Source organism: Dromaius novaehollandiae, chromosome 19 (assembly GCF_036370855.1).
Source record: "Dromaius novaehollandiae isolate bDroNov1 chromosome 19, bDroNov1.hap1, whole genome shotgun sequence".
Classification (NCBI taxonomy): Eukaryota; Metazoa; Chordata; class Aves; order Casuariiformes; family Dromaiidae; genus Dromaius; species Dromaius novaehollandiae.
Genome location: NC_088116.1, coordinates 4,442,210 through 4,463,227, shown reverse-complemented (window position 1 = coordinate 4,463,227; position 21,018 = coordinate 4,442,210). Strand labels below are relative to the sequence as shown.

The following is a 21,018-nucleotide window of genomic DNA, read 5'->3' as shown; positions in this document are numbered from 1 at the left end:
CCCGCACACCCCAGCAAAATTACACCACAACCTGCCTCACCACCACCCGCTCCTTAACGGCCGCGACGGGCGGTCACGTGCCCACGCGTCTCGCAGCGCTACGTACCGCGCATGCGCCCCCCGCCCGCGCGCCTCGCACCTCCGCGGGTGCCGCCTGCGCGCATGCGCTCAGCTTGCACACACGCGCGCCTCACACCTTTGCGGGCGCCGCCCGCGCGCATGCGCTCGCTGCACACATACGCACGCGCCTGGTGCGCAGCCGCCGGCAGAGGGGGCCACGGGGCGGGCTCTGCCCGCGAGGGGCGGGGCCTGCCGTACGGCGCCGCCATGCAGCGCGACGTGGGCAGCCTGCCGCTGGCCCCCGCGCTGCGGGCGCGGCTGGTGGCCGCCGGCTTCCAGACGGCGCAGGAGGTGCTGGAGACCGGGCCCTGCGGGCTGAGCAAAGGTACCGGCGGCGGGGGCGGCTCCCGCGGCGGCCCCGAGCCCGGCCCGCTCTGCTCCGCCTCCCCCGGCGAGGGCCCGCGCCCCGGCGCCCTTCCTGCCCCCCGGAAGACAGCCCGGCCCGCAGTTTGGGCAGATAAAGCGGTTTTTAGGTAGTGCGGCTCGGCTCCGGGCAGCTCCCCTGCGAAGTCTCGCCCAGACTTCCAGCGGGCCTGGGGAAATGGGCGAAGTAAATGCTTAATAATCCTCATGTGTGCCGGAGCAAAAGAAAAAGAGACGGGAGATCCTTCTGCTAGTCAGAAGTGTAAACGGGACCCTGGAAAAGAAAAACCAGTCAGTTCTCTCTCTCTCTCTCATTCCTCCTCTTTCCCCGGCTGTATTTGTTTTAAACAAACTGCTTTGAAATTAGGAAACTGCGTTTTTCAAGAAGCTAAAGTAAGATTTCCACAGCTGGTTCAAGAAATGCACCGTGCTTAGCGGCAGTTTTAAATATCTGAGATAACACATTGTTACAGTTTGGCCTTGCAGATCAAAGTGAAATAACTAGATCATGGCAGATACCTGTGCGTAAAGATACACGCAGGTGTTTGCAGGTATCTCATTGCTGTTACTGGGGCTGTGCTTCAAATCTGGGTGAAAATAATGCCCTAAGGTGCTTGGTGTGCAGTGAGCGTTCAGTGTGATCACTGGATGTCGCTGGCATTTACTAGTCTGTGGCATGACATCTTTTACCGACCCTCGCTGCCTTCAAGTGCTACTCGTAGTAGTACATTCAGGTGTCCTCCCAGATGCCACCCGCATCCATGAGCTGCAGTTTGGGCTTCTTCCTTGCAGATAGCTTGCTGTCACCTGAATTCTGGTTGCAGTGCACCACCGCTCTCGGTTCTTTTGAAAATTTGATCGTTAGTTCCAGAAACATTGGCAAGCCGTGTGCATCATTACATTATATGGATTATTATTTTTGTGTTGTGCTGCATAATTATAAGGTTGTGATAAGCAAGATGAATTCTCTTTTTATAATTTAATCTATTGCTGTTTATAAAAGTAAGATATCATTCCATGCATTTGTCTTTCTAGAAATTGGCATCTCCAAAGAAGAGGCACTAGAAGCATTACAGGTTGTGAGGCAGGAATGTCACAGTGATGCGACAAGGACTGCTGGGGCACCCGGCACCTCCAGGAAGTGCACAGCGCTGGAGCTGTTGGAACAAGAGCAAGCCCAGGGCTTCATCATCACCTTTTGTTCAGCACTAGACAATGTTCTTGGGGGTGGTGTGCAACTAACAAAAATCACTGAGATCTGTGGAGCACCCGGTGTTGGGAAAACACAGCTATGGTATCCTGTTTTTACATTACTTTTGTGCAACTGAGGATCGCTTTTCTTGTCCGAATTGAACTGCGATGACAGTTCTTCATTCTTGTTGTCATGGCTGCAATCTCTGATTCTTATACACCATTAGAAATATAGTCTTGATAATGGTCATACTCCTTCGTACTCTGTATATTCCTCGGCAGAAATGGCTCTTTAGGAATAAGTTGGGAGGAGAGAGCTTTGTAATGCATGTATTTATCTTTTTATCTTTCTGCTTCCCCTGGCAGCATGCAGCTGGCAGTAGATGTACAGATCCCAGAGTGCTTTGGGGGTCTCGCTGGAGAAGCAGTGTTCATTGACACTGAAGGAAGTTTTATGGTAGACAGAGTCGTGGATATTGCAGCTGCCTGCGTGCAGCATTGCCAGCTTATTGCTGAAGCTCACCAAGAAGAAGGTATGTGGCTAAGTCATGTTTCTTTCTGCCTACTAGGCTAGGATTTGGGTGAAGTGAGTGTCTCATAGACTGTGGTTTTACAGTTTGGGGGTTTCAGCAGCAGTGCTGGCTTAAGCAGTTTTTGCTGCCAGCCTTTTATTTCCCACCTGAATGTCCTAGTGCATCACATCCTGAACTGTGTCAATATGATGGTGGGACCATGCTACAGACTGAGCTGATCTAGTTCAAGAATAAATCTTTTGTAAGGGATTATTTGTTGTTTTTCAGGGATGTGTTTTGTGGGTTTTTTTGTTTTGTTTTTAACACAGATCACTTTAGTAATCAAATTTCCAGCAAAACCCAAATGCATCTGTGTCAGCAAAACTGAGGGATAATGTGCTGCAACACAGGAACGGGAAGAGCAGCCTAGGAAAGGGAACAGGAAAGGCAGAATTGTTTAAGTCAGTGTTGGTGTGGAAGCCCCGTATTGCAAAACTGTAGCTGCAATCCAGCTCTTTCCAAAGGTCAATATAGACAGGTTGCATTTAATTTAATAATTTTAATCTGTAAGTTGTCAGTGTGTTAGGTACACAAATCTTATGTTGCTCTCAGAGCATTTTGTACAAAGAAGTTGGTTTGAACAGAGTTAAAAGGACACCTTATTACGTGAGCTACTGCCTGTACGTTAAACAGTGCTTGACTGATACTGACTGTTATCTGGTGGTGTTCTGGATTGAAAGTGACTTACTGAAAAAGTCCTTTTTGAAAAGTTAATTTTTCATTTTTGGAGCACTCCTTTGGAAGCTCCAGTGAATCCCTGTGCAAGTGTTGAGATAGTTTAGTCACCACCTTCCTGACTTCCAAGCCAGGTGGAAAATATGTTTTCCACACTTTACCTTGACTGTTTCTGTTCCTTTAGCAAAGTTTCTGGGTGTCTCGCTGTTGTTGTTGCTATGTGTGGAAGAAATAGTTTGGCAGAATGATGGAAGAGGCAATACATTAGTATAAACTTCTGACTCGTTTATTCATCTCTTTATTTATTCTCAGATCATCTAAAAGCTTTGGAGACTTTTTCTCTTGAAAGTATCCTTTCTCACATATATTACTTCCGTTGCCGTGACTACACAGAGCTTCTAGCAGAGGTCTACCTCCTTCCAGACTTCCTTTCAGAGCATTCAAAGGTAAGGGTTTTGTGCAGACTTCTCTGAAGATATCATTCATCTTCACACTAAAGATTTTGAGTGACACTCATGTGATGCAGTAAGAATGCACATTTCTGTGAGCACCGACGTAGGAATCATCACAAAACTACTTCACAGAAGAGACTGTGAATCGTGTGTGCGTCTGATGACCATGATGTAGGGGGATCAGAATGACCTAGTGTCAGTCCTTTCTCCTAGCAGATCATTGAGGACCAGAAGCATCCTGCATGCTCCTGGCATCCAGAAATTGACTCTTTTCTTTCCAATATATCTTCTGTTGCTACAAGCAACCAGAGTCTGCAGCTTAACTCTTGGGTGGACTACAGCCAAAAAGTTGCCTGTTGTCTTAGTGAGATGCTATTGTAGTGCAGATTTTCTCTACCTCCTTTCCAGATTTCTAGATTCTGCAAGGCAGATCATTCTCTAAACAGGATTCATGGAAGATGATTTGTGCTTCATTGTAAGAGAGCAGAAATCAATGTTGTTTAGTTAGATTATCTTTTGGATATAGTTTCCATTTTTGGATGCAGTTATGAGCTTGAAAGTGCAGATGGGAATCTTACTTTTGTTTAATGTAGTCTGAGAGTATTTGCCTTCCTCTGCCAGGTACTAACAGTGCCCTGTTGTGTTTGCTCTTGTGGAAAGTACATGGCTTCATTAGCACAGTTACATTGGGCTGCAGTTCTCTACTACCATCTGTGCTGATTATCTGTGCTTGGCTTGGAGCCTGAAATACTGAAGGTTACAGGAGAGGCATAAGACCTTCTGATGATTCCTTGGGCAGTCCACAATTGACTTGACAGACTCCTCATTGTAGTCCATTTCTCATGAAAATTGTTCTAATCCCTCTGACGAGACCTAAAGCTGAGACTGGGACTATAGAAATGCCCCAGATTTTAGGTTTTCTTATGAGAAGTACAGGCTCTTTTTTTTCCCCCCAGATATTTCTGACAGTTAGTAATGTGAATTATTTTGAAATTTGGTTGACAAGATGAAAAAGACCATGCTAAGAAAATATCCTTGTCATAATAAACATAATTCCTTACGGTATATTAGAGATAACAAATGCCTTCTCCTTATCAGAGTTTATCAAGCTTTCCTGATATTGTCCAGTCTTGAATACAAGTCTACTCACCTGCTATTTTATAAGTGCAGCATGGAGCAAATAAACTAAATTACATCCTACCTGGACATGTTCATCTGATATGAAAGTTGTATAACTATGTATATGTTCCTTTCTAGCATGAGTTGTTTTTATGCTCTTAAACTGGTTATTTTTGTAGTCAAAAAATTATGCACAAGGAAAATGTAAAGGCTCATTGAAAAGAATTTGCATGAAGGAAAGAAATGAGAGAGAGCAGAAGAATATCTTATTTTAATTCTAACTGATCTTTTTTTAAAATACTTTTTTTTTTTTCCATTTGAAGCCCCAGGGCCATTTCAGAGTGGTGTTTGCTGCAGGCTTATATGTTCCAGCCCCAAAGCTATTTTCCAGTGATGAGTTAAATCAATAATACAGAAAAAGCAGAGTTTCCTCGTGTTGTTTCCAATTTGTTATCCTGTGCATTAATGCAAAAACTTGCAGATACCCAGGACTTTAGTGACAAATGAACACACATACAATATAAGACTATTGCCTTCTATATTTCAGGCGAATTTGGGTCATCAGAACGGCCGCAGCAAATTAAGTTAGAATAAATCAAAATCTCAAATGCATGTTTATATAGTGGCTTGAGGGTGATGAGCCTGCAGCAATATTGTACTCTAGTTTCAGCTAATGACTGCTGTAAAAGCAGCAAAGCAAACACCTCCAAAAAAGACACATTCGGCTCCATTGCGAGGTGTCTGGAATATGTCAGGCATCTGTTAAAATCCATTTTTCTAAGATAGACCACTGATACGGCCCTCAGTATCTGATGAGTTATTTTAACAGTGACTGCAGACAGTGTGTCTTCTGGTTTTGGTTTTATTTTTTGAGGGAGAGAATGAAATAAAACAGTGCTCATGGAGAGTTGATTAAAGTGCAGTTCTGATGTTTAGTGATTTTTCTCCTCAGATTCTATTCAACAAGGCTTTTTTGACCAGCTTTATCCTTTGGTATTCTGTGTCAGGTGCTGCAGAGATAAGTCAGCTAGCTGTAAGTGAGAGAGCTCTGAAACCAGAAACATTCGGAAGGGCAGCTCTGTGCTGAGTTAACTAACGGAAGGGCTTAGTGCAGCATTTTGTCTAAGCTAATGCAGCTGTGGTGTGAGATAGTATCTATGTATAATGCAGTATTGCACTTAAGAAATACACTGATTTATACTAGTATATACTATTGTAGTTTGGAGCTTGAGGCTCTTCACCCTGCACTCTTTTATGCCGTGCAGATTGTCTCTAATATGCAGAGACAGACAATAGATGCTATACTGTCAAGAACATCTGAGTATAAAATAAAAGATTGACATCACCTTGTATGAAACAGATTCCGATGCATTTGGAAGATCTTACTACTTTTTGTTAGCAGTTTTTAGAATACTGATGGTAGTTTTTTCTTTTCTTCTGTATTTAGGTCCGACTGGTGGTAATTGATGGAATTGCATTTCCCTTTCGCCATGACTTTGAGGACCTCTCACTTCGCACGAGGCTTTTAAATGGTCTTGCACAACAGCTGATCATCATAGCAAATGACCATAAAGCAGCGGTAAGTCTGGGGCAAGTTTAAATTGCGAATGATGCTACTTTGGAATCAATGCCTTATGAAGGATTAAGCAAATGGAATGTGTGATTGTTTGTAGACAGCAAAATAAAACTGCAGGAATGTTCTTTACATTCATATTTACCAGTTTTGTCAGTAAATATCGAGGGATTGCACAGGCAAAACAGCATAGAGAGAAAGTTCCTGGACTTGCCAAATAAGTAAATTCACACAAGCATCCTGTAAATCTTAGCTAAATGGTAACATATCAATTTGTCATGCTGTTTCACAGGAGATTCCTTTTGTGATTTGATTGGAAAAAGAATGTTCCTTTGGTGACTTCTCATACCTACAAAGCACACACATTAAAATACATCAGAATATTTAGCAGTACCAGCATAAATTTATATTCTTCATTTAAAAATAAGCTACTGTGTTAGTGGAAGAACTGCTCCTGGGGAGGAAAACCACTTTATCTGCTAGAGTTTGGCTTGCTCTTCTGGCATCCATGGAAACCCACAGCTTCCTGCCTGGGGATTGTTTCTACCTCATTCACGCCAATGTGGAAGCCTGCAAACGTGCAGCCGTGTAGCCAGCAGATGGCACTCAGAAGCTACGTCTGTTACAGAAGTTGCTTGGCAAGTCCGTTACAGCACAGGAAAGCGTTGTTCAGGAATTAGAGCCTACAGGGTCTCAAAATGGTGCTTGTCTCTGTAACTGTTTCCAGCTGACTTGCTTTCTTGTCACCCACAACTCTCTCACGCGATTGGCTTTTGTTCATACTGCTAAAAGTAAGCCTCCCCTTGTGTTTCCTCTGATAGTTGCAGGAAGGGAAGGAGCACAACTCTGTATTCCGCCAGGGTTAGGCAACTGTACTTGCCGCTGAAAGCAAATCCCCTCTCTCCCCCCGGTATGAATTATGAAGGTTCTTCCTTCTGGTGTGGGCACCAAAGGAGACAATTATTATATGACTTCTTGATTTGCACAACGTCCAGTTTATTGACTGCTCTCACTCATACGTTAGGTGCCCAGTGACCTTGAAAGGCAGCAGTTGTCATTGTATAGTCTTTTTTCTTCAGTTGAGTGTCGAACAAGTGAGCACTTTAGTACAAATGTTTGTTAAATCAACACTTGCTAAAGAAGTGATCGGTCACAGAGCTTCAGAAATGGTCTAGCTCAGAGTGGCCCTCTTGTTAGTTTTTGAGTTAGTTGCATGTAGCTTGCAAGCAGTCTAAATTAAGCTTGCATGCCAGGAATTGCTTGACTGGCAGCAGAGCTGGGCTGTCTGAATGGTCTAATATGGGAGGAAGTGAGTTTCTTTAGTTTCTAAAGCTGAACTCGTTGGTTTGTGCTGGGATGCCCAGTCAAGCTCTCCTCTAGCAATGAGATGTGGGGCTGTTGCGGGGCTGTTATCATTGATCTGTGATGAGTTAATTCTCCAAAATACACAGTGTATCTTTTGGGGCTTTCAGCTATGTAAATGTTTTGGTATGTGCCCCATATGTTCAGTGGCATTGGCTGCTCTAGTGCACTTTTTTAACTGTTCAAGCAAGAATCATACAGGCATGTCAAACACTGAAAAACCCTAGGGTTTAAGATAGGTACAATTTTTTATTTTTCATTTTTAATGAACCTTGCAATTAATATTCCTGGCTCTTTTTTGTCTCACCCACCCCCACTTCTACCAAGGATCTAACCTAGACTGTCTGTGAACCTCCTACGAATGATTCGTGCTGCGAAAACACTCCCCCGCTCTGTCTGTTCATTCTCATTCTGCTTTGTATTGTACCCACTTGCACATTTTTAGACTGCAAGGTGCAGAAATTTTGTTAATCATTAGGCTTATGTATGCTTTGTGCAGCACCACCAAGTTTGTTTATGCCACAGTGGGTGAAACCTATCCATATATAGAGAGCTAATACAAGTCCTGTGCATCTAAATACAGATCCAAAAACTCTTTAGTACATACACAGTGGAATATGAGAGTTGTGTTGGGTTTCTATCTCTTGCGTAGGGAGAGATTTCATTTTGTAAGTCTTGAATGAAAGAAATCCACTTCCCACTGAAATTGAAAATACATTTTGCAGAGTTCTCCTATTTTGTTTTGGCTATTGAGAAAAGATGAGGCACCTTTATAGTTTCTTCGTGTTAACACAAAGCTTTCATTCCGTTGGCAAGAGTTTGGTGTGAGGAAGCACTTTATCAATAAAACCTTTTAGAAAAATCTGTCTCTTTCCCCTCCCCTATTATGATTGCTTCCTGGAGGTTTTTTTTGTTTGTTTCTGTTTCCTCTTTTAGGTAGTTCTAACAAATCAAATGACAACAAGAATTGGACAAAGCCAGTCCACACTGGTACCTGCTTTAGGTAGGTGTTTAGTGTGTGAATTGAAAACTGAAAATATTTGAATATATGATCTCCTTTCTTTTGGCATCATGAACAAAAAAAAATAAGTTGTCTGCTAAAATTTCTGTGGTATAGCAGGATCCACGGTGGAACTATTAGCATAAATCTAAACTATTAGCCTTGAACTATTAGCACTGGGGAACTCTACAGTAGTACCTGTTCATGTCAGCATCGTAATTATTATTAGCAACTATCAAATTTTATTCTAAATTCAAATGTTTCTTGTAGGTTAGAATCCTAGTTAGATTTTTGAAAAGATATTACAAATATTTTTAAAAGTCATTATATCTTAAGATTGCAGAAACTTGGAGGCTGAGAATTTTGCTGGAATTTCTTTTTTCCCTTTTTTAAACTTGAATATTTAATACTCAACTTTAAATTAGATCTATCACTATTACCGAAGCTGATTGAATCACTCTTTATGGGGAAACACTAAGAACACGCTGTTGAATAACTAGTTTCTTAGACCTGCAGCTAACATGTTGCAGTCTTCCCCTGAGGATCTTAGGCTGTAGAGATACCTCTATTCCAGCTGCAGCTGTGCCAGCTAAGGAGGCCACTATCCCTGCTGGAGGTCACTGCCCTAATCTACATGCTGGCTGAGCTGTTTATGTGATTGTCTCCCAAAACATTTCTGTCAAAAGTGAGCCAGGTAAGCTTAAGTAATTTAAATAATAAGTAAGCCTCTGCTAATCAGGTAATTTAGACTGAAACTGGCTGGTGATCGGACAAATAATTCAGGAATAGACTGGAGGCAGTAGGCCTCTAGCAGGAAGGTGGTGATGAGCAGGCTGAATCAATAACAGAAGAGGACATGTGTCCACAGCTTAATGGTTGTGAAACTCAAACCATGCTGCAATTTCCTAAATTCCCTGAGAACTGTTAATTGCCCCTCCAAAACATGTTCAAATGTAATGGCAAAATAAACAGTTTAAGCTGTTTCCACTGGTTATTTGCAAAGGTATTTCATATTTGGTGCTTATCTGGAACTATGTATCCTTTGCTGTCTACAGTTATAATGTAGGGGAAAATCTATGTGGGCTGCTGAATTACAGCCTGCCCGTAGTGAGTTTAAGTGTTTCTTACCGGCTGCTCCAGCTTGCTCTGTAATGAGCAGAGTGCCCCATATAGACTGTTTTGCTCTGTTCACGGGGGAAACTAGCATAGTTCATCTGAAAGAGAGATTTGGCCAAATTAAGATTTAAATGCTGAGCCTTTTCTTGTTTCAGGTTGTAACTTTATATTATTTCATGACGCAGTTAAAGGGCAAAAATTCTCTGCCCATAGCTTCAGATTCTGTGGACTAAGTAATGATTCCCTTGGTCTGGAGGGGAGGGAGAAGAAGGGGACAGTACAAAGGCAAAGATGTTCTCAGTGTCTGTACAGGCATTGAACCGTTTGGCACAGATGTAAGATAAAATGAACAAATACAGATCGTCTCCTTGGAGAATGTGAAATTTTGAGCTGTGCATGCAGATAAAGACCCAGCTTTCAGTATCCGACCGTTTTTGTCATTTTCACATCTTGCTCTCTGATGTATTGGTTATTTTTGGCAGCCTTTCTGGCTACAAGCTGAATTAAAGCTAATAGATTCTGTCTTGACTTTTTTAATAGCCATCAGTGTTTGAGAGCTGTTGTGTTTACTGAGTTGTAGGGACAGTAAAGAATGCTAAAGGAGTCAGTGCAGGTTATAAACCTAAATTATCACATATTGTCTTGCACACAATTTTATTCTTAAGAGCATTTAATTTGACATAACCTCCTCTTGAGGAGACCATAAACTGGTTGTGACTCTCATCAGAATGTGCATGTAGCCACAGTTTCATTGAACTGAATAGCATATCTGCTTGCAAAAAAGAAAGTTTGTACCAGCTGGTAAAATATTCAAGGAAAGAGATACTCTGCTCATCCAAATTTAATTTTAAACAGCAATATCTCAAGTTGAGAATTTCAAAGTGGTACAAAGCTGTTTGCAGTTTGATGTGAATTTATTGCAGAGACTCAGTGTGAGTATTGTGCTGGTGTGTTACTGGGTGGGTTTATGACCCACTCTGAAGGGATGCTAGTCTCATCATAAAGCAGAAGAAGCTCCTACTCCTCTACGGTTGGTTGTAGCCAAAGGGACTATTGAGCAGTAGCTGAGCAGCAAAACCCCAAGTAAAATCTGATCAGTTGCCTCTCCTACATAGGTGTCTTTTCCCTACTTATTAGTAGGGCCTAGAAACAGCCTTTTCTAAGATTTCACAAGAGCATTAATCCCTAAACTCTTATTCAGCTTTCTAGCAGAAGGGAATTCCTTAATTATGAAAAAGAGCACAGATGCTGCAAGGTATTAAGTCAAGAGCTTTATGAAGGGGGCAGCTTTCTTTCCCACTAGTGATAGCTAAGCTGGGTGTTCCTAGACATTTCTGCTTGATATATTTGGAAAGGAGGTCAAATATTAATCTGCAGCCAGTTTAACTCAGAAATATCTCATTTTGCAGTAGCATTTTTTCCCTTGTATCCAGTGTAGTTGGAAGGAGTCCGGTGTGGAACTTGGGTCCATTCGTAAATTATGCGTTTTGATCTCTGACTCAGAACTATATCCAGTGGCCAAAACATTAAATCTCAGCTAAGATATAATGGACCAGGGTCTGGCAAGATGCCTAGAGGGTCTAGGTCTTCATTACATTTTTCTTCTCCGTGCTATAATGAGGGCCAGAGCACGTCGGGCTGTGGTGGTGTGCTGGAGACCAACAAGTAACTGATTCAGAAGTTAACAGGTTGTGTACAGATGAATAGGAGAGCCTTGCAGTACTTAACCAAATGACTGTTTCAAAATTCAATCCATCTTCTGACTACCAAATGTCTCTTGGGATAAACAGAGGAAAATGCACAATAGAGCTGTCTATAAATTGAATGATCTTGTGGTCAGATGTGATCTGAAACAGTAGGACTGTTTCCCCTGAAACAGGATAACAGCCCAAACTTTCTTCTCTCTTTTTTCTTTTTTTTTCACCCCTCTCTCAGTTGTGTTTTCATTTTGCTGTCAGAAAAGGAAGACTGCTTCAGGGGCCCTTAGTACTTTAATAATCACTGACTTTCTCCCAAAGCTTGTATCCCAAAGGGAGTGATGTTTGCTCATAATTATGTCGGAGAGACAGAATATCACAATTTTGAACTAGGATTTAGACATACTCACTAGACTTTTTCAGTAATAATTAGAAAATTTTTCTCTTCATGTTGCCTCTGTTTTCAAGATTTGTTTAGTACCTGCCCTTTATTAGGTGTATATAAAATCTTTCTACAAATACAGAAGTATTGCGTCAAGTTTTTTATAAAACACATTGTGGGTGAATACAGAGGTTATTCCTTGTCTCAGTATATTTGATAAAGTAGTTGTGAAATCCTTGCATGTATAAAAGAGATGTGATTCATTACTGCAAGAAAGGTATATATATTTTAATCATGGGGTTTTTTTGGAAGACTGATCTAATTTCACTTCAATTTATTGAATCTGCTGCTTTTATAGGAGATAAAAAATGTCTGTCATTTTATGTCACCCAGGAGAAAGCTGGGGACATGCTGCTACCGTCCGTTTAATCTTTCACTGGGACAACAATCAAAGGTAAGTGTAAATGTAGGCCAGTAAGGTACATAGTAATACTGCCAAGTCTGACACTGGAGGATCTTTTACAGGCTGAACCTAGTGGCCAAGGAGGAATTTGGATTTGACTTCAGGCCGTGGTCTCCCACATCCTAGGCTATTGAGGCTCCAGAGGAAATATCTAGTTCAGCCCTGAGATAGTGTGGGCTGAACTGTTGTGCTCCTTCTTTTCGCAGCGGTCAGCTTGCTGTAATGCTATCCTTTGTTTCTGACAGGATGCCATGTCTCATAAAAATCCTGATAGTTGCTCAGACACAAGAATTTGGGGACTGGTGATTAGGTAAAAAACAAAACAAAACAAAAGTTGTGGTTTTTTTTATAACCCAACTGCGGGCACATACGGTTGTCCTCAGTCACAGACCTCCAAGCTTCACCAAAAATCAGTCTCACACTTCACATTTTGCAAGCAGGAAGAATTTCTTTGCTTAAGTCTGACTTTTAGGCCCTAGGCAATACAAAGCCCTTTGCTGTCCAGGAAGGCTTTCAAACAATGAGCAAGAATGCTACTGGAATGTTGTTGTGCATAGTTTTGCTTTTTAAACTTGGAAGAAAAATGTGGTGATACTTTCTTGTGGGGCTTTGTTTTTTAAATTCTAAGTCTGAAAGCAATGCAGAGTGATTACAGCAGGCTGTTTAGTCTGGAGTTAAATTAATGACACTGATTAATTAACAGCCTTTATAAGAAAGAAGTTGCATCAACAGGACAATTGCAGAGTGAACACAAGGTAATTTTGTATACAGAAAGTAAAGAGCTTTTTCTTTCCACATCACGGCTAGGAATGTTGTAGGTGTAGGTTCCAAAATGAAAGGTGAAAGGTAGAAAAGCATTTCTTATTTACTGTTCTAAATATACAGGTAATATGGAATGGGGCCTGCAGAAGCACAGGAATTCTGAATATCTGTAAAAAGCAGAAATGGACAGATTCTGTTGCATTTGTAGGTGAACTACCTATACCTGATGATCCTGCATGATTTGGTGTTCTTGTTTTTATAGGCTGTTACTGAGGTGCAGAGATGATCATTTAAGTTTGAGGTCATTTTCCTTTTCTATTATGCTTTGGCTAAATATGATACTTGTCCCTCTCTCTCTTTGTTTCTCTCTACTACTGGAATGTGTCAGAGCTTTATTACAATGGGTCTCGTCTCATTGCTGTGAGGAGAGATCCTGTTGAGTCAGAGGCGTGCAGCAGAGCTCCAGCTGAGCACTTGTAAAAGCATGGCTTCTGCAGCTTCACATTTAGGCTATTTTGTAAAGTATAACCCACCTCTTAAATGTTCTGAGGAATTCCCTGTGTAGCTAATATGAAGTGGCAGTGTTCCTCAGGCTGTAATTACGTGCTCTCTAATAGAATGGCACCTCAGGGAGGAAAAAAAAAACCAAAAATAATTAACAGGATCCTTGGCAGGGTGTCTTGGTGCAGAGAGCAGAACACTTTATATATAGGCTTTGCATAAGTGCAAGTTTTGGGGGAGGTAGGCATGGAGCAGACCAGCAGTGCTAGGACTGGTTAAAAAAATCCCTTGACATTCAGCTGTTTTGCTGTCTTTTATCTGTATTGGACAAACACCCATTGGGCTAGGTGTTGTATAAGCACAAATCAAGATGCATTGCTTAGAGCCTAAATGCACAAAATCAAGAAAAGAGGAGCTACGCAAGAGAAGTGATTTACTCAGGGTGATGCTGTATGTCAGTGGCAAGGTCAGGCTTTGAACATCTTACTTACATTCTCCATCCACTGTATTTTGTGAAATCTCTAGAAGAAACTCCCTAGAAGTTTCCGAGTTCGTGAGGCGTATCTTCCAACTTTGAGGGGTCAAGCCGCAAATGGTGGTTTAATGGAATAGAGAAGAATTGTGCTCAAACGCTTTTTTGTTTGGATTTTAAAGTGGCATTTGGAATTAATTCAGAATGGATATTGTTCTGAAAACGTGATAAAATACAGTGATAAAACAAGGCTAATCAATCACTCGCTCTCTATTAGTAGGTCTGTATTGTATTTGAGCTGACTGGTCAGACAGGGATGGGATTTTGACATCCACATGTTGAATGACCTGTACAACTATACACATGTAAGAATTCCACTGGTCACCTACCCCATGACTGTGGGACAACTTGGGTCTGGTTAACCTTATATTGTTTATTTGAAATTTTTTTTATTATCTGTATTCACTAATCCTAATTCTTTGTTTTTGTCTAACCAGGCTGGCAACACTGTACAAATCACCAAGTCAGAAGGAGTCAACCATACCATATCACATTACAGTTAGTATCTCTTTCGAGGTGGAAATAGAGATGGCAGCAAAGTGTTAGCTGGGAAGAACTTTTCAGAGATTTGTAGACAAATCTGAGAATGCAGTTTGCTTTCTTAGAAGGCAACTGAAAAGCAACACTGAAAGTAGCCAATAATATTGGGGTGTCTCCAGGTTTATGAATATTTTTCCCCCTGTGCTTCTCTTTGAAAAAATGGTCCATTGTGTCAGTCCTCTTACAGTTAAAACATTTTGATTTCCAGGTCAATTACAGGCAGCCTGTTCCCATCTGTTCTTGTGCTGTTGTACTGTTCATTTATGTGCCCTTGATGTTAACTCTTGGCCTAAGTGTAATTACAGAGGACAATCATGCACTCACTGGGTCTTCAGTTTGGGAGACTGAGCAAACCAAGCTGTCTTCTCCCTTGTAAGATAGGTTATTTGTTTCCACAATGGCTCTTCTCTGCGTCCGTTTCATTCTGGGGTTATCTTTCAGGAACAAGGGTGACCAAAATCATACATGGTATTGCAGACGTCTCAACAGTGCTTGAGACTCACGTATTTCTCCATCTCTGCTTTAAGTACATTGGCTGCCCAATGTACTGCCTAATGACCAGCCAATATATACAGATTTTTCTTTCCTGTCACTACCATATGATGTGCTTCCAACTTAGGGCTGGAGTCCTTATTCATCCCTGGGTAAATCCTGTGGTTATATTCCTTTATGAAGTGTTTAGAGACATATTGATAATAATACATAGTGTCTAAGCTATATTTAGGTTATAAAAAAAAAAAACACTCTTATATCTTCAAATGTCACATACATAGGTACATGCAATAACTGTTTGCTGTGTCCTCATGGAAACACGTTGCCATAGCATTTCCTCCAGATTTTAATGCTGCCTGTAAAATGAGGTTTTCAAACTACTGAACAGAAATCAGATTTTTTTTCATTCCTGAATGTATTTACCTGGATAGAATAAATACTGCAAAAATATATATACTCATATATGTACACACACATGCACGCATACACACATATATTCTTAGTTCTGTAAAGACTTAGAAAGGCAAGTGGGACTATATCCCAAGGTCATTTGGGTCATAGGATATAGCTGTGCAGGCCTCCCTCTCCAGCCACCAGATTGATTTTATCGTAGGCAGTTTAATTGCCTTTTCCTTTCAGTTTTATACTTATTACAAAACAGCAATGCTCTCTTCCTCTGTGTGCATGCACATTATCTTGAAGTACAGTTGAGAATGTATTCTAATCAAGGATAAGTTAAAATTTAAGTTATTCTAGTGTTTTTCCCTTAATCTTGTTCAGCTGCTTCAGTAGATGGTTTCTGAAAGGAAAAAATGTATTATCCCTATTTGTTTCATGAAATTCAGGTCTGATCGTAACTGTCTTCCGTTATCATTCCTCATTACCATCTCAGTAGTTAAACTGGAAGCTGTAAATATGTGTTCAGTGCTTCCAAATATGATCTAGCACATCTATGTATATCCAGCATTCAAAAAAAAAATTTTATAGATTCTTCAGGGAGCCCAGTTCCTCAAAGACGTTTAGGCTTATAACTGCTGTTAACTTTGATGTGAATTAGATACATTGGTACCTTTGAAAAACTCTGAGTGCCTGTAAGCTGGAGAAGTATGTAACTTAGTGACCAAGTTCTAGTTTTTTTTCAGTTGTTTCCTTTTCAGCGTCCTGGCAGGTCAGTCACCACTCTGAGCAAGTGAGGAAGCTGTAGAACACCAAGGAGATGAAATAATGTCTCTTTCAGAGGCTGGTGTGGAGTCATTCTTAAATGCAGAGTATAGAAGTATAAATTGATTTAAGCACAAGGGAGCAAATAGATCATCTGGTTACCTAAATTTCCCAGGTAATGTGACCTGATTATTTGATAGTGGAAGACAGAGATCCAGAACCTGTATTCCAGATAAGAATTGTCAGCGTTTCTCTGAACATTAGAGGGTCTGCCAAACTAACCATGAGAATACCTTTCAAATAATAAAGCCACCTAGCCTTGTCAATCTTGATGCAGTCTGTAGTCACCAGAAAATATTAAAGAACAACTCAAAATGATTATTGAGTAGCTGAGCTTTGCAGGCCTGAAGAACCTTTTTAAGCCCTAGTTCCATTAGCCATGCTGTCACCATCTAAAAACCATTAACAAGCTTCACAAATATGTACAAAATTCTTGTATATTCAGTCACTAGAGAGAGGCTATGCCCAGAAGATACATGCCTTTAACTAAACGCAAAACATCCATACTGAACAGCCTACTTCATCATGTTCCAGCCTTTATAACCATTGGAATGCTTTCGTTAGGAGTCTCGCATGCTGGATTAAGTGGATTCTTGGCTACAGATCCACCTTTGTGCCTCAGGGAAATGGCAGAGATTAGATGCAAGCAGCAGTGAAACACTAAACTTTAAGATTCCCTTTATGCTATTTAGAATAACACTTGAGTTGCTTAAAATAGCAGAGGGACTGTACAAGTTCTGCCCTTGTGGCATTCCTTGATGCTTATTTCTTTAAAGCACAGCAGGCTGCATGAGGTGAGGCATTTAGAGATAGATTACAAATATAGAGATGGGAGATATAAAACATTTTGACTGGTTTCATTTTGTCTTGGATTGATCTTGCTCTGGGATGCATGGGCATTTTAGAAAAGTCGCATATCTGATAGTAATTCTACCTGATTTTTCATACTGCACCGACCTGAAATGTCAGCTCTCCTGAATTGCTATCGTCCCCTCATTGTGTCTACCCTGAGCATTTGGGATCGCCAAAACAATTTCCTTTTCTGATAACCTGTTTTCCTCTCAGTCTCTGCACTGCTGTGAGAGTCCTTCAATGAGCTGTCAACAATGCTCCCTACACAGTATTGTCTGGAGATGGGAGGACAGTCAGAGGCTGCACACAGTGTAACATCCCAATGCTTTTGTCTGCCCGGATGACACTTTAACTGATTTTCCAGATCTTTCATATTTCTAAATCTTAAAATCAGTAATCTAAATGCTGAGCTAAGCTAACAGAAAATACCAGTGGCACTAAGCAACATAGAACACTTTGAGCTCTCCGCTATGTACCAGAATCTAGTTTTCACTTCTACATTTAGGTTTTGGCAGTTAAAATTCTCACCTCGTTGTGTCCCATAAATCACTGTGCTAGGACAGTCTGTGGTCTGGATAGACTGATTCAGATATGCTCATTATCAGTTCATTAAACAGATAAATGAAACAAAAATATCCTAGGTTTTAGAAATGGGCAGTTGCGTTTCTGAAAATGACTGAGGCAGTGAGTCCACCAGTCCCCTCCTCTCTTCTGTGGAAGTTTGGTTTGAGTAAGGCTGAAGGATTTGGCTTTTAACTTATGCTGCCTATTTAAATAAATTAATTTACAGAGAAGCAGTGCTCCATAGCCATAGGGGTGATTAGTGATAACATGAAAATGATAGCCTGCTTGGTGATGAGAAAATATCTTTTAGAAAATAAAGTGAGTAGGGACAGTTTGTTTGCATGTGTGTTGAAAAGCTTGCAATTCTGTGATTAGCCAAGTCTATAAACATTCTTTGGCCACTCATCTAAAATAAACAATAGCCTCGTACCTTATTCTGATCTTGTGGTACTAGAATTACTCATGTTTTATATCCTAGCATATATCCTATATCCTATCTCATGATTTTGCTTTTATATTACAGCCTCATGGTTTCCGAGATGTGCAGCCTCCAGCTGTCACTCAAAACCCAGAAGGTACCGAAATGAACCCTCGCAAACGGCTGCGGAGAGAAGAGGAAAAATAACAGTGATTCAAAAGTGGAATGTTAAAAAGATATGTTGCATGAGAACATTTGCATCGTAAACATGCAACTAAGGGTAGCACAAGAGATTGTTTAACTAAAATTCTGAACTTTACATCAATGTTAAAATTACAATATACAAGTTTCCATGGTAGGAAGTTCCTTCCTGCATGACACAATTTTACTTTTCTAATAAAAATCTAAAATGTTTTCTACAACAAGAGGCTTCAGCTTTTGGGGGATGAAGACTGCACCAACTACTTTTACTCTGGGTACAAAAGTGATGGCAATTTAAACAATGAAATATGAGGATCTAGTAAGATACATTTAATGATGTAGGTCTTGATCATTCATCTGTTTCTGTGTGCAGTTGAATTTTAACAAGGTTCCATGCAGCAGTCTGCTCACATGCCTCAAGCCAGGGCAGAAAGCAGTGGAGCTTCTGATATAATGCTTTAAGATAAATACATGCTTAAATGCTATGCCAGGTTGGGGCTTTAGCCCTTACCTGCTGCAAAGTCCTTGATCAAGGGCAGCCAAAGCACTGTTTCCAACATCTTCTTTATTTGGTAGCGGTAACCGTAGAGACAGAAGACTAGATTTGAAGGACAAAAAATTTAATCCAGCATGGCAATTTCATGTTCCTATCTTGGTGACTAAGAATGTTTTACCATCACTCAAGCTTGAACTGAACTGCTGCATAGCCCTTAGCTTCCATGTTCCCTTTTAACAAAGGATTCAGAATGAATATTCTGTAATCAAGATCTGCTTTGTTTGTGGCTTAATTTAATAAACAGGAGACCCAGATTTCTTAGACACCAGCAAGATTTTAGCAGCTCCAGAATGTAAACCAAATGAAAGAATGAATGCCCACTGAAAACAGAGCAAGGATGTGTCCTCTTTTATTAACAGAAAACAAATCTGTAAGATGACTCTTGTAGAAGAAGGAAGGTACTGCAATGCAAAACAGTAATTACTGCAAGCACAAGAAGTGCTTGTCTGTGCACATGTACACTTATGACCCCTTTCTGGCACAGTACTTGATAATGTTAAAGCTGAAGAAGCTTAGCCAGCGGACTAAATGGAGAATTCCACTTATAGGAGTCAGTATCTTTAATTTTTAATGTAGTAACACTAAACTGACTGTGCCTTAAAACAAAATTCAGTGCTGAATTTGAGTCACAAAACCTCTCTATTAAAAAAGCTGCAAAAAAGTGACAGTGATATTTGGATCATTATAGTATTTAGATATAATTTACATAATAAAATACTGAAAGGAAAAGTATTCAGTTGCCATACAGCACTCTGGGCTTTGTCAAAATCAAAAAATCGTGAGTCAGGGAGAGCTCTCAAGCAAGCATGACATAGAGGAAGAAAGACGGCGGGATTTGTGACTCAGACAAACATTTCAATGCAGGAGACATAGGCAAACAAAAGGATTCTACCGCATGTGATGTCAGCAAGCAAATGCTCCATTTGGGAATAATAGCTTCCTACGTATTGCAGTGCAAGAGGAGGGGGGAGCTAGCACAGTATACATGCCTACGTAGCTACAAGGAAAACCATCCATTAAGAATGTTGTAGCAATATTTTAAGAAGCATTGCTGGTTACTAATGATAGCTACTATCAAACATACTTGATATTTATGGAAAAATCCATTTCTGTCAATATCTTGTGTTCCAATTTAATATTCTCCATATTCTTCCATATTCAAGGAGAGTAAGGACAGGTCTCTAATGTACTATTAATTTCAGCTAACTGTTTCTTTATTTTATTTGTAGCAGCCTAGCATCCAGGAGCCCCAGCTGAGATGCTGATTCTATTATGCCAAGATAAATCCTTTTGTTTGAATAAATGATAGATTTTCAGTATTCCAGAAGTCATTATCAAAATAAAAAAATAATGTTGTTATTGGTTAACAGTGGCAATCATAAAACCTCCAAAGGAAATATTAGAAGCTGTCTATGCTGAGATTTTGTTTTTCATATTGGAGCTATTATAAAAATCAGCTCTGCAGACCAGAACTAGAGAGAAAGATCTGTTGGTGGAGACAAAATTAGATTAAATGAGCCAGATTTCATTCTTATCTGCTGGAGACAAGAAAACTGTTCCAGGCTTAGAACTGCATATAAAGAAAGAATTTGACCATTCCCTCACCAGTAAGTCTTCCGTGACAAGCTGGTATTTTCTTGCATGAGTCCGGAATTCTCTCACATTTCACAGCATCTGCACAGTAGTGAGTGGTGCGAGAGAATTTATAACTACACAAAAAGTAAGATTCTAACTAGCCAATTTCACAGCACTGAATCCAGAGCAAAATAGCTCATTTAGATTGATGCTTAAATCCCAGTTTTCTGAAATGCAAGAACTTTTAACTATCACACTGAGTTTAATATTATTCAATTTCATACTGACAACATTTGCTTGTTGTGGTGACAAAGTAGCTTGCTACACAACAAGGATACAGTATCTACCACAGGGCTTGGCAACAGGAAAACACTGTGATTATGATATACTTCTTCTCAAGCCCAGAAACAGGCTTTGAAACTCTTTAGTCTGGCACGAGAAAATAACAATTTATCTCTTCCTGATTCTAAGTGTTCTCTGCCTTTCCCATTATGAAATACTGCAAAACCAACTAGCTTCCAACCAGAATAAATTTAAGAAAACATGGAGAGGAAATAGCTTTAGCTAAAGATGTAAAGTTGTAGCCAAAGTTAAAGTTACGCAATCAAACTGTCTTGTACTGAAGTCAATTACAAACTGGTTGACTAACGTGAAAGCAGGCTCAGCTGCTAACCTGAATGTGGAATACAGTGTTGAGAAAAAAAATATTTAAGATATCC

The 21,018-nt window shown here is 40.4% G+C and overlaps 1 protein-coding gene across 5 annotated transcripts; it reads left to right on the top strand.

Annotated features, from left to right (window-relative positions):
- Nucleotides 1-266: 266 nt before the first annotated feature.
- On the top strand, nucleotides 267-18,392 carry RAD51C (RAD51 paralog C). 5 transcript variants are annotated; one of them, XR_010392261.1, is made up of 10 exons: nucleotides 268-445; nucleotides 1,276-1,362; nucleotides 1,519-1,777; nucleotides 2,041-2,207; nucleotides 3,234-3,367; nucleotides 5,940-6,071; nucleotides 8,364-8,430; nucleotides 11,981-12,076; nucleotides 14,318-14,378; nucleotides 18,073-18,152. XR_010392261.1 is itself a non-coding variant. In XM_064523169.1 (10 exons), the coding sequence occupies exons 1-10, from the start codon at nucleotides 328-330 to the stop codon at nucleotides 18,172-18,174; spliced, it is 1,188 nt and encodes a 395-aa protein (XP_064379239.1). In that variant the 5' UTR covers nucleotides 270-327; the 3' UTR covers nucleotides 18,175-18,392. The 5 variants fall into 5 exon arrangements, 3 of the variants coding, with proteins under 3 accessions (XP_064379240.1, XP_064379239.1, XP_025957218.1); XR_010392262.1 differs by lacking the exon at nucleotides 18,073-18,152 and adding an exon at nucleotides 9,002-9,121 and having other exon boundaries at nucleotides 12,016-12,076; XM_064523169.1 differs by having other exon boundaries at nucleotides 270-445; nucleotides 12,016-12,076; nucleotides 18,073-18,392.
- The last annotated feature ends 2,626 nt before the right edge of the window (nucleotides 18,393-21,018 follow it).

What these genes read in the sequence shown, in the direction of transcription:
- RAD51C (XM_064523169.1), top strand. Translation starts at nt 328, where the DNA reads ATGCAGCGCGACGTGGGCAGCCTGCCGCTGGCCCCCGCGCTGCGGGCG. An exon ending in GTTGGGAAAACACAGCTATG is followed by an intron (nt 1,778 to 2,040) that starts GTATCCTGTTTT and finishes TTCCCCTGGCAG; the next exon opens with CATGCAGCTGGCAGTAGATG. An exon ending in CACTGGGACAACAATCAAAG is followed by an intron (nt 12,077 to 14,317) that starts GTAAGTGTAAAT and finishes TTGTCTAACCAG; the next exon opens with GCTGGCAACACTGTACAAAT.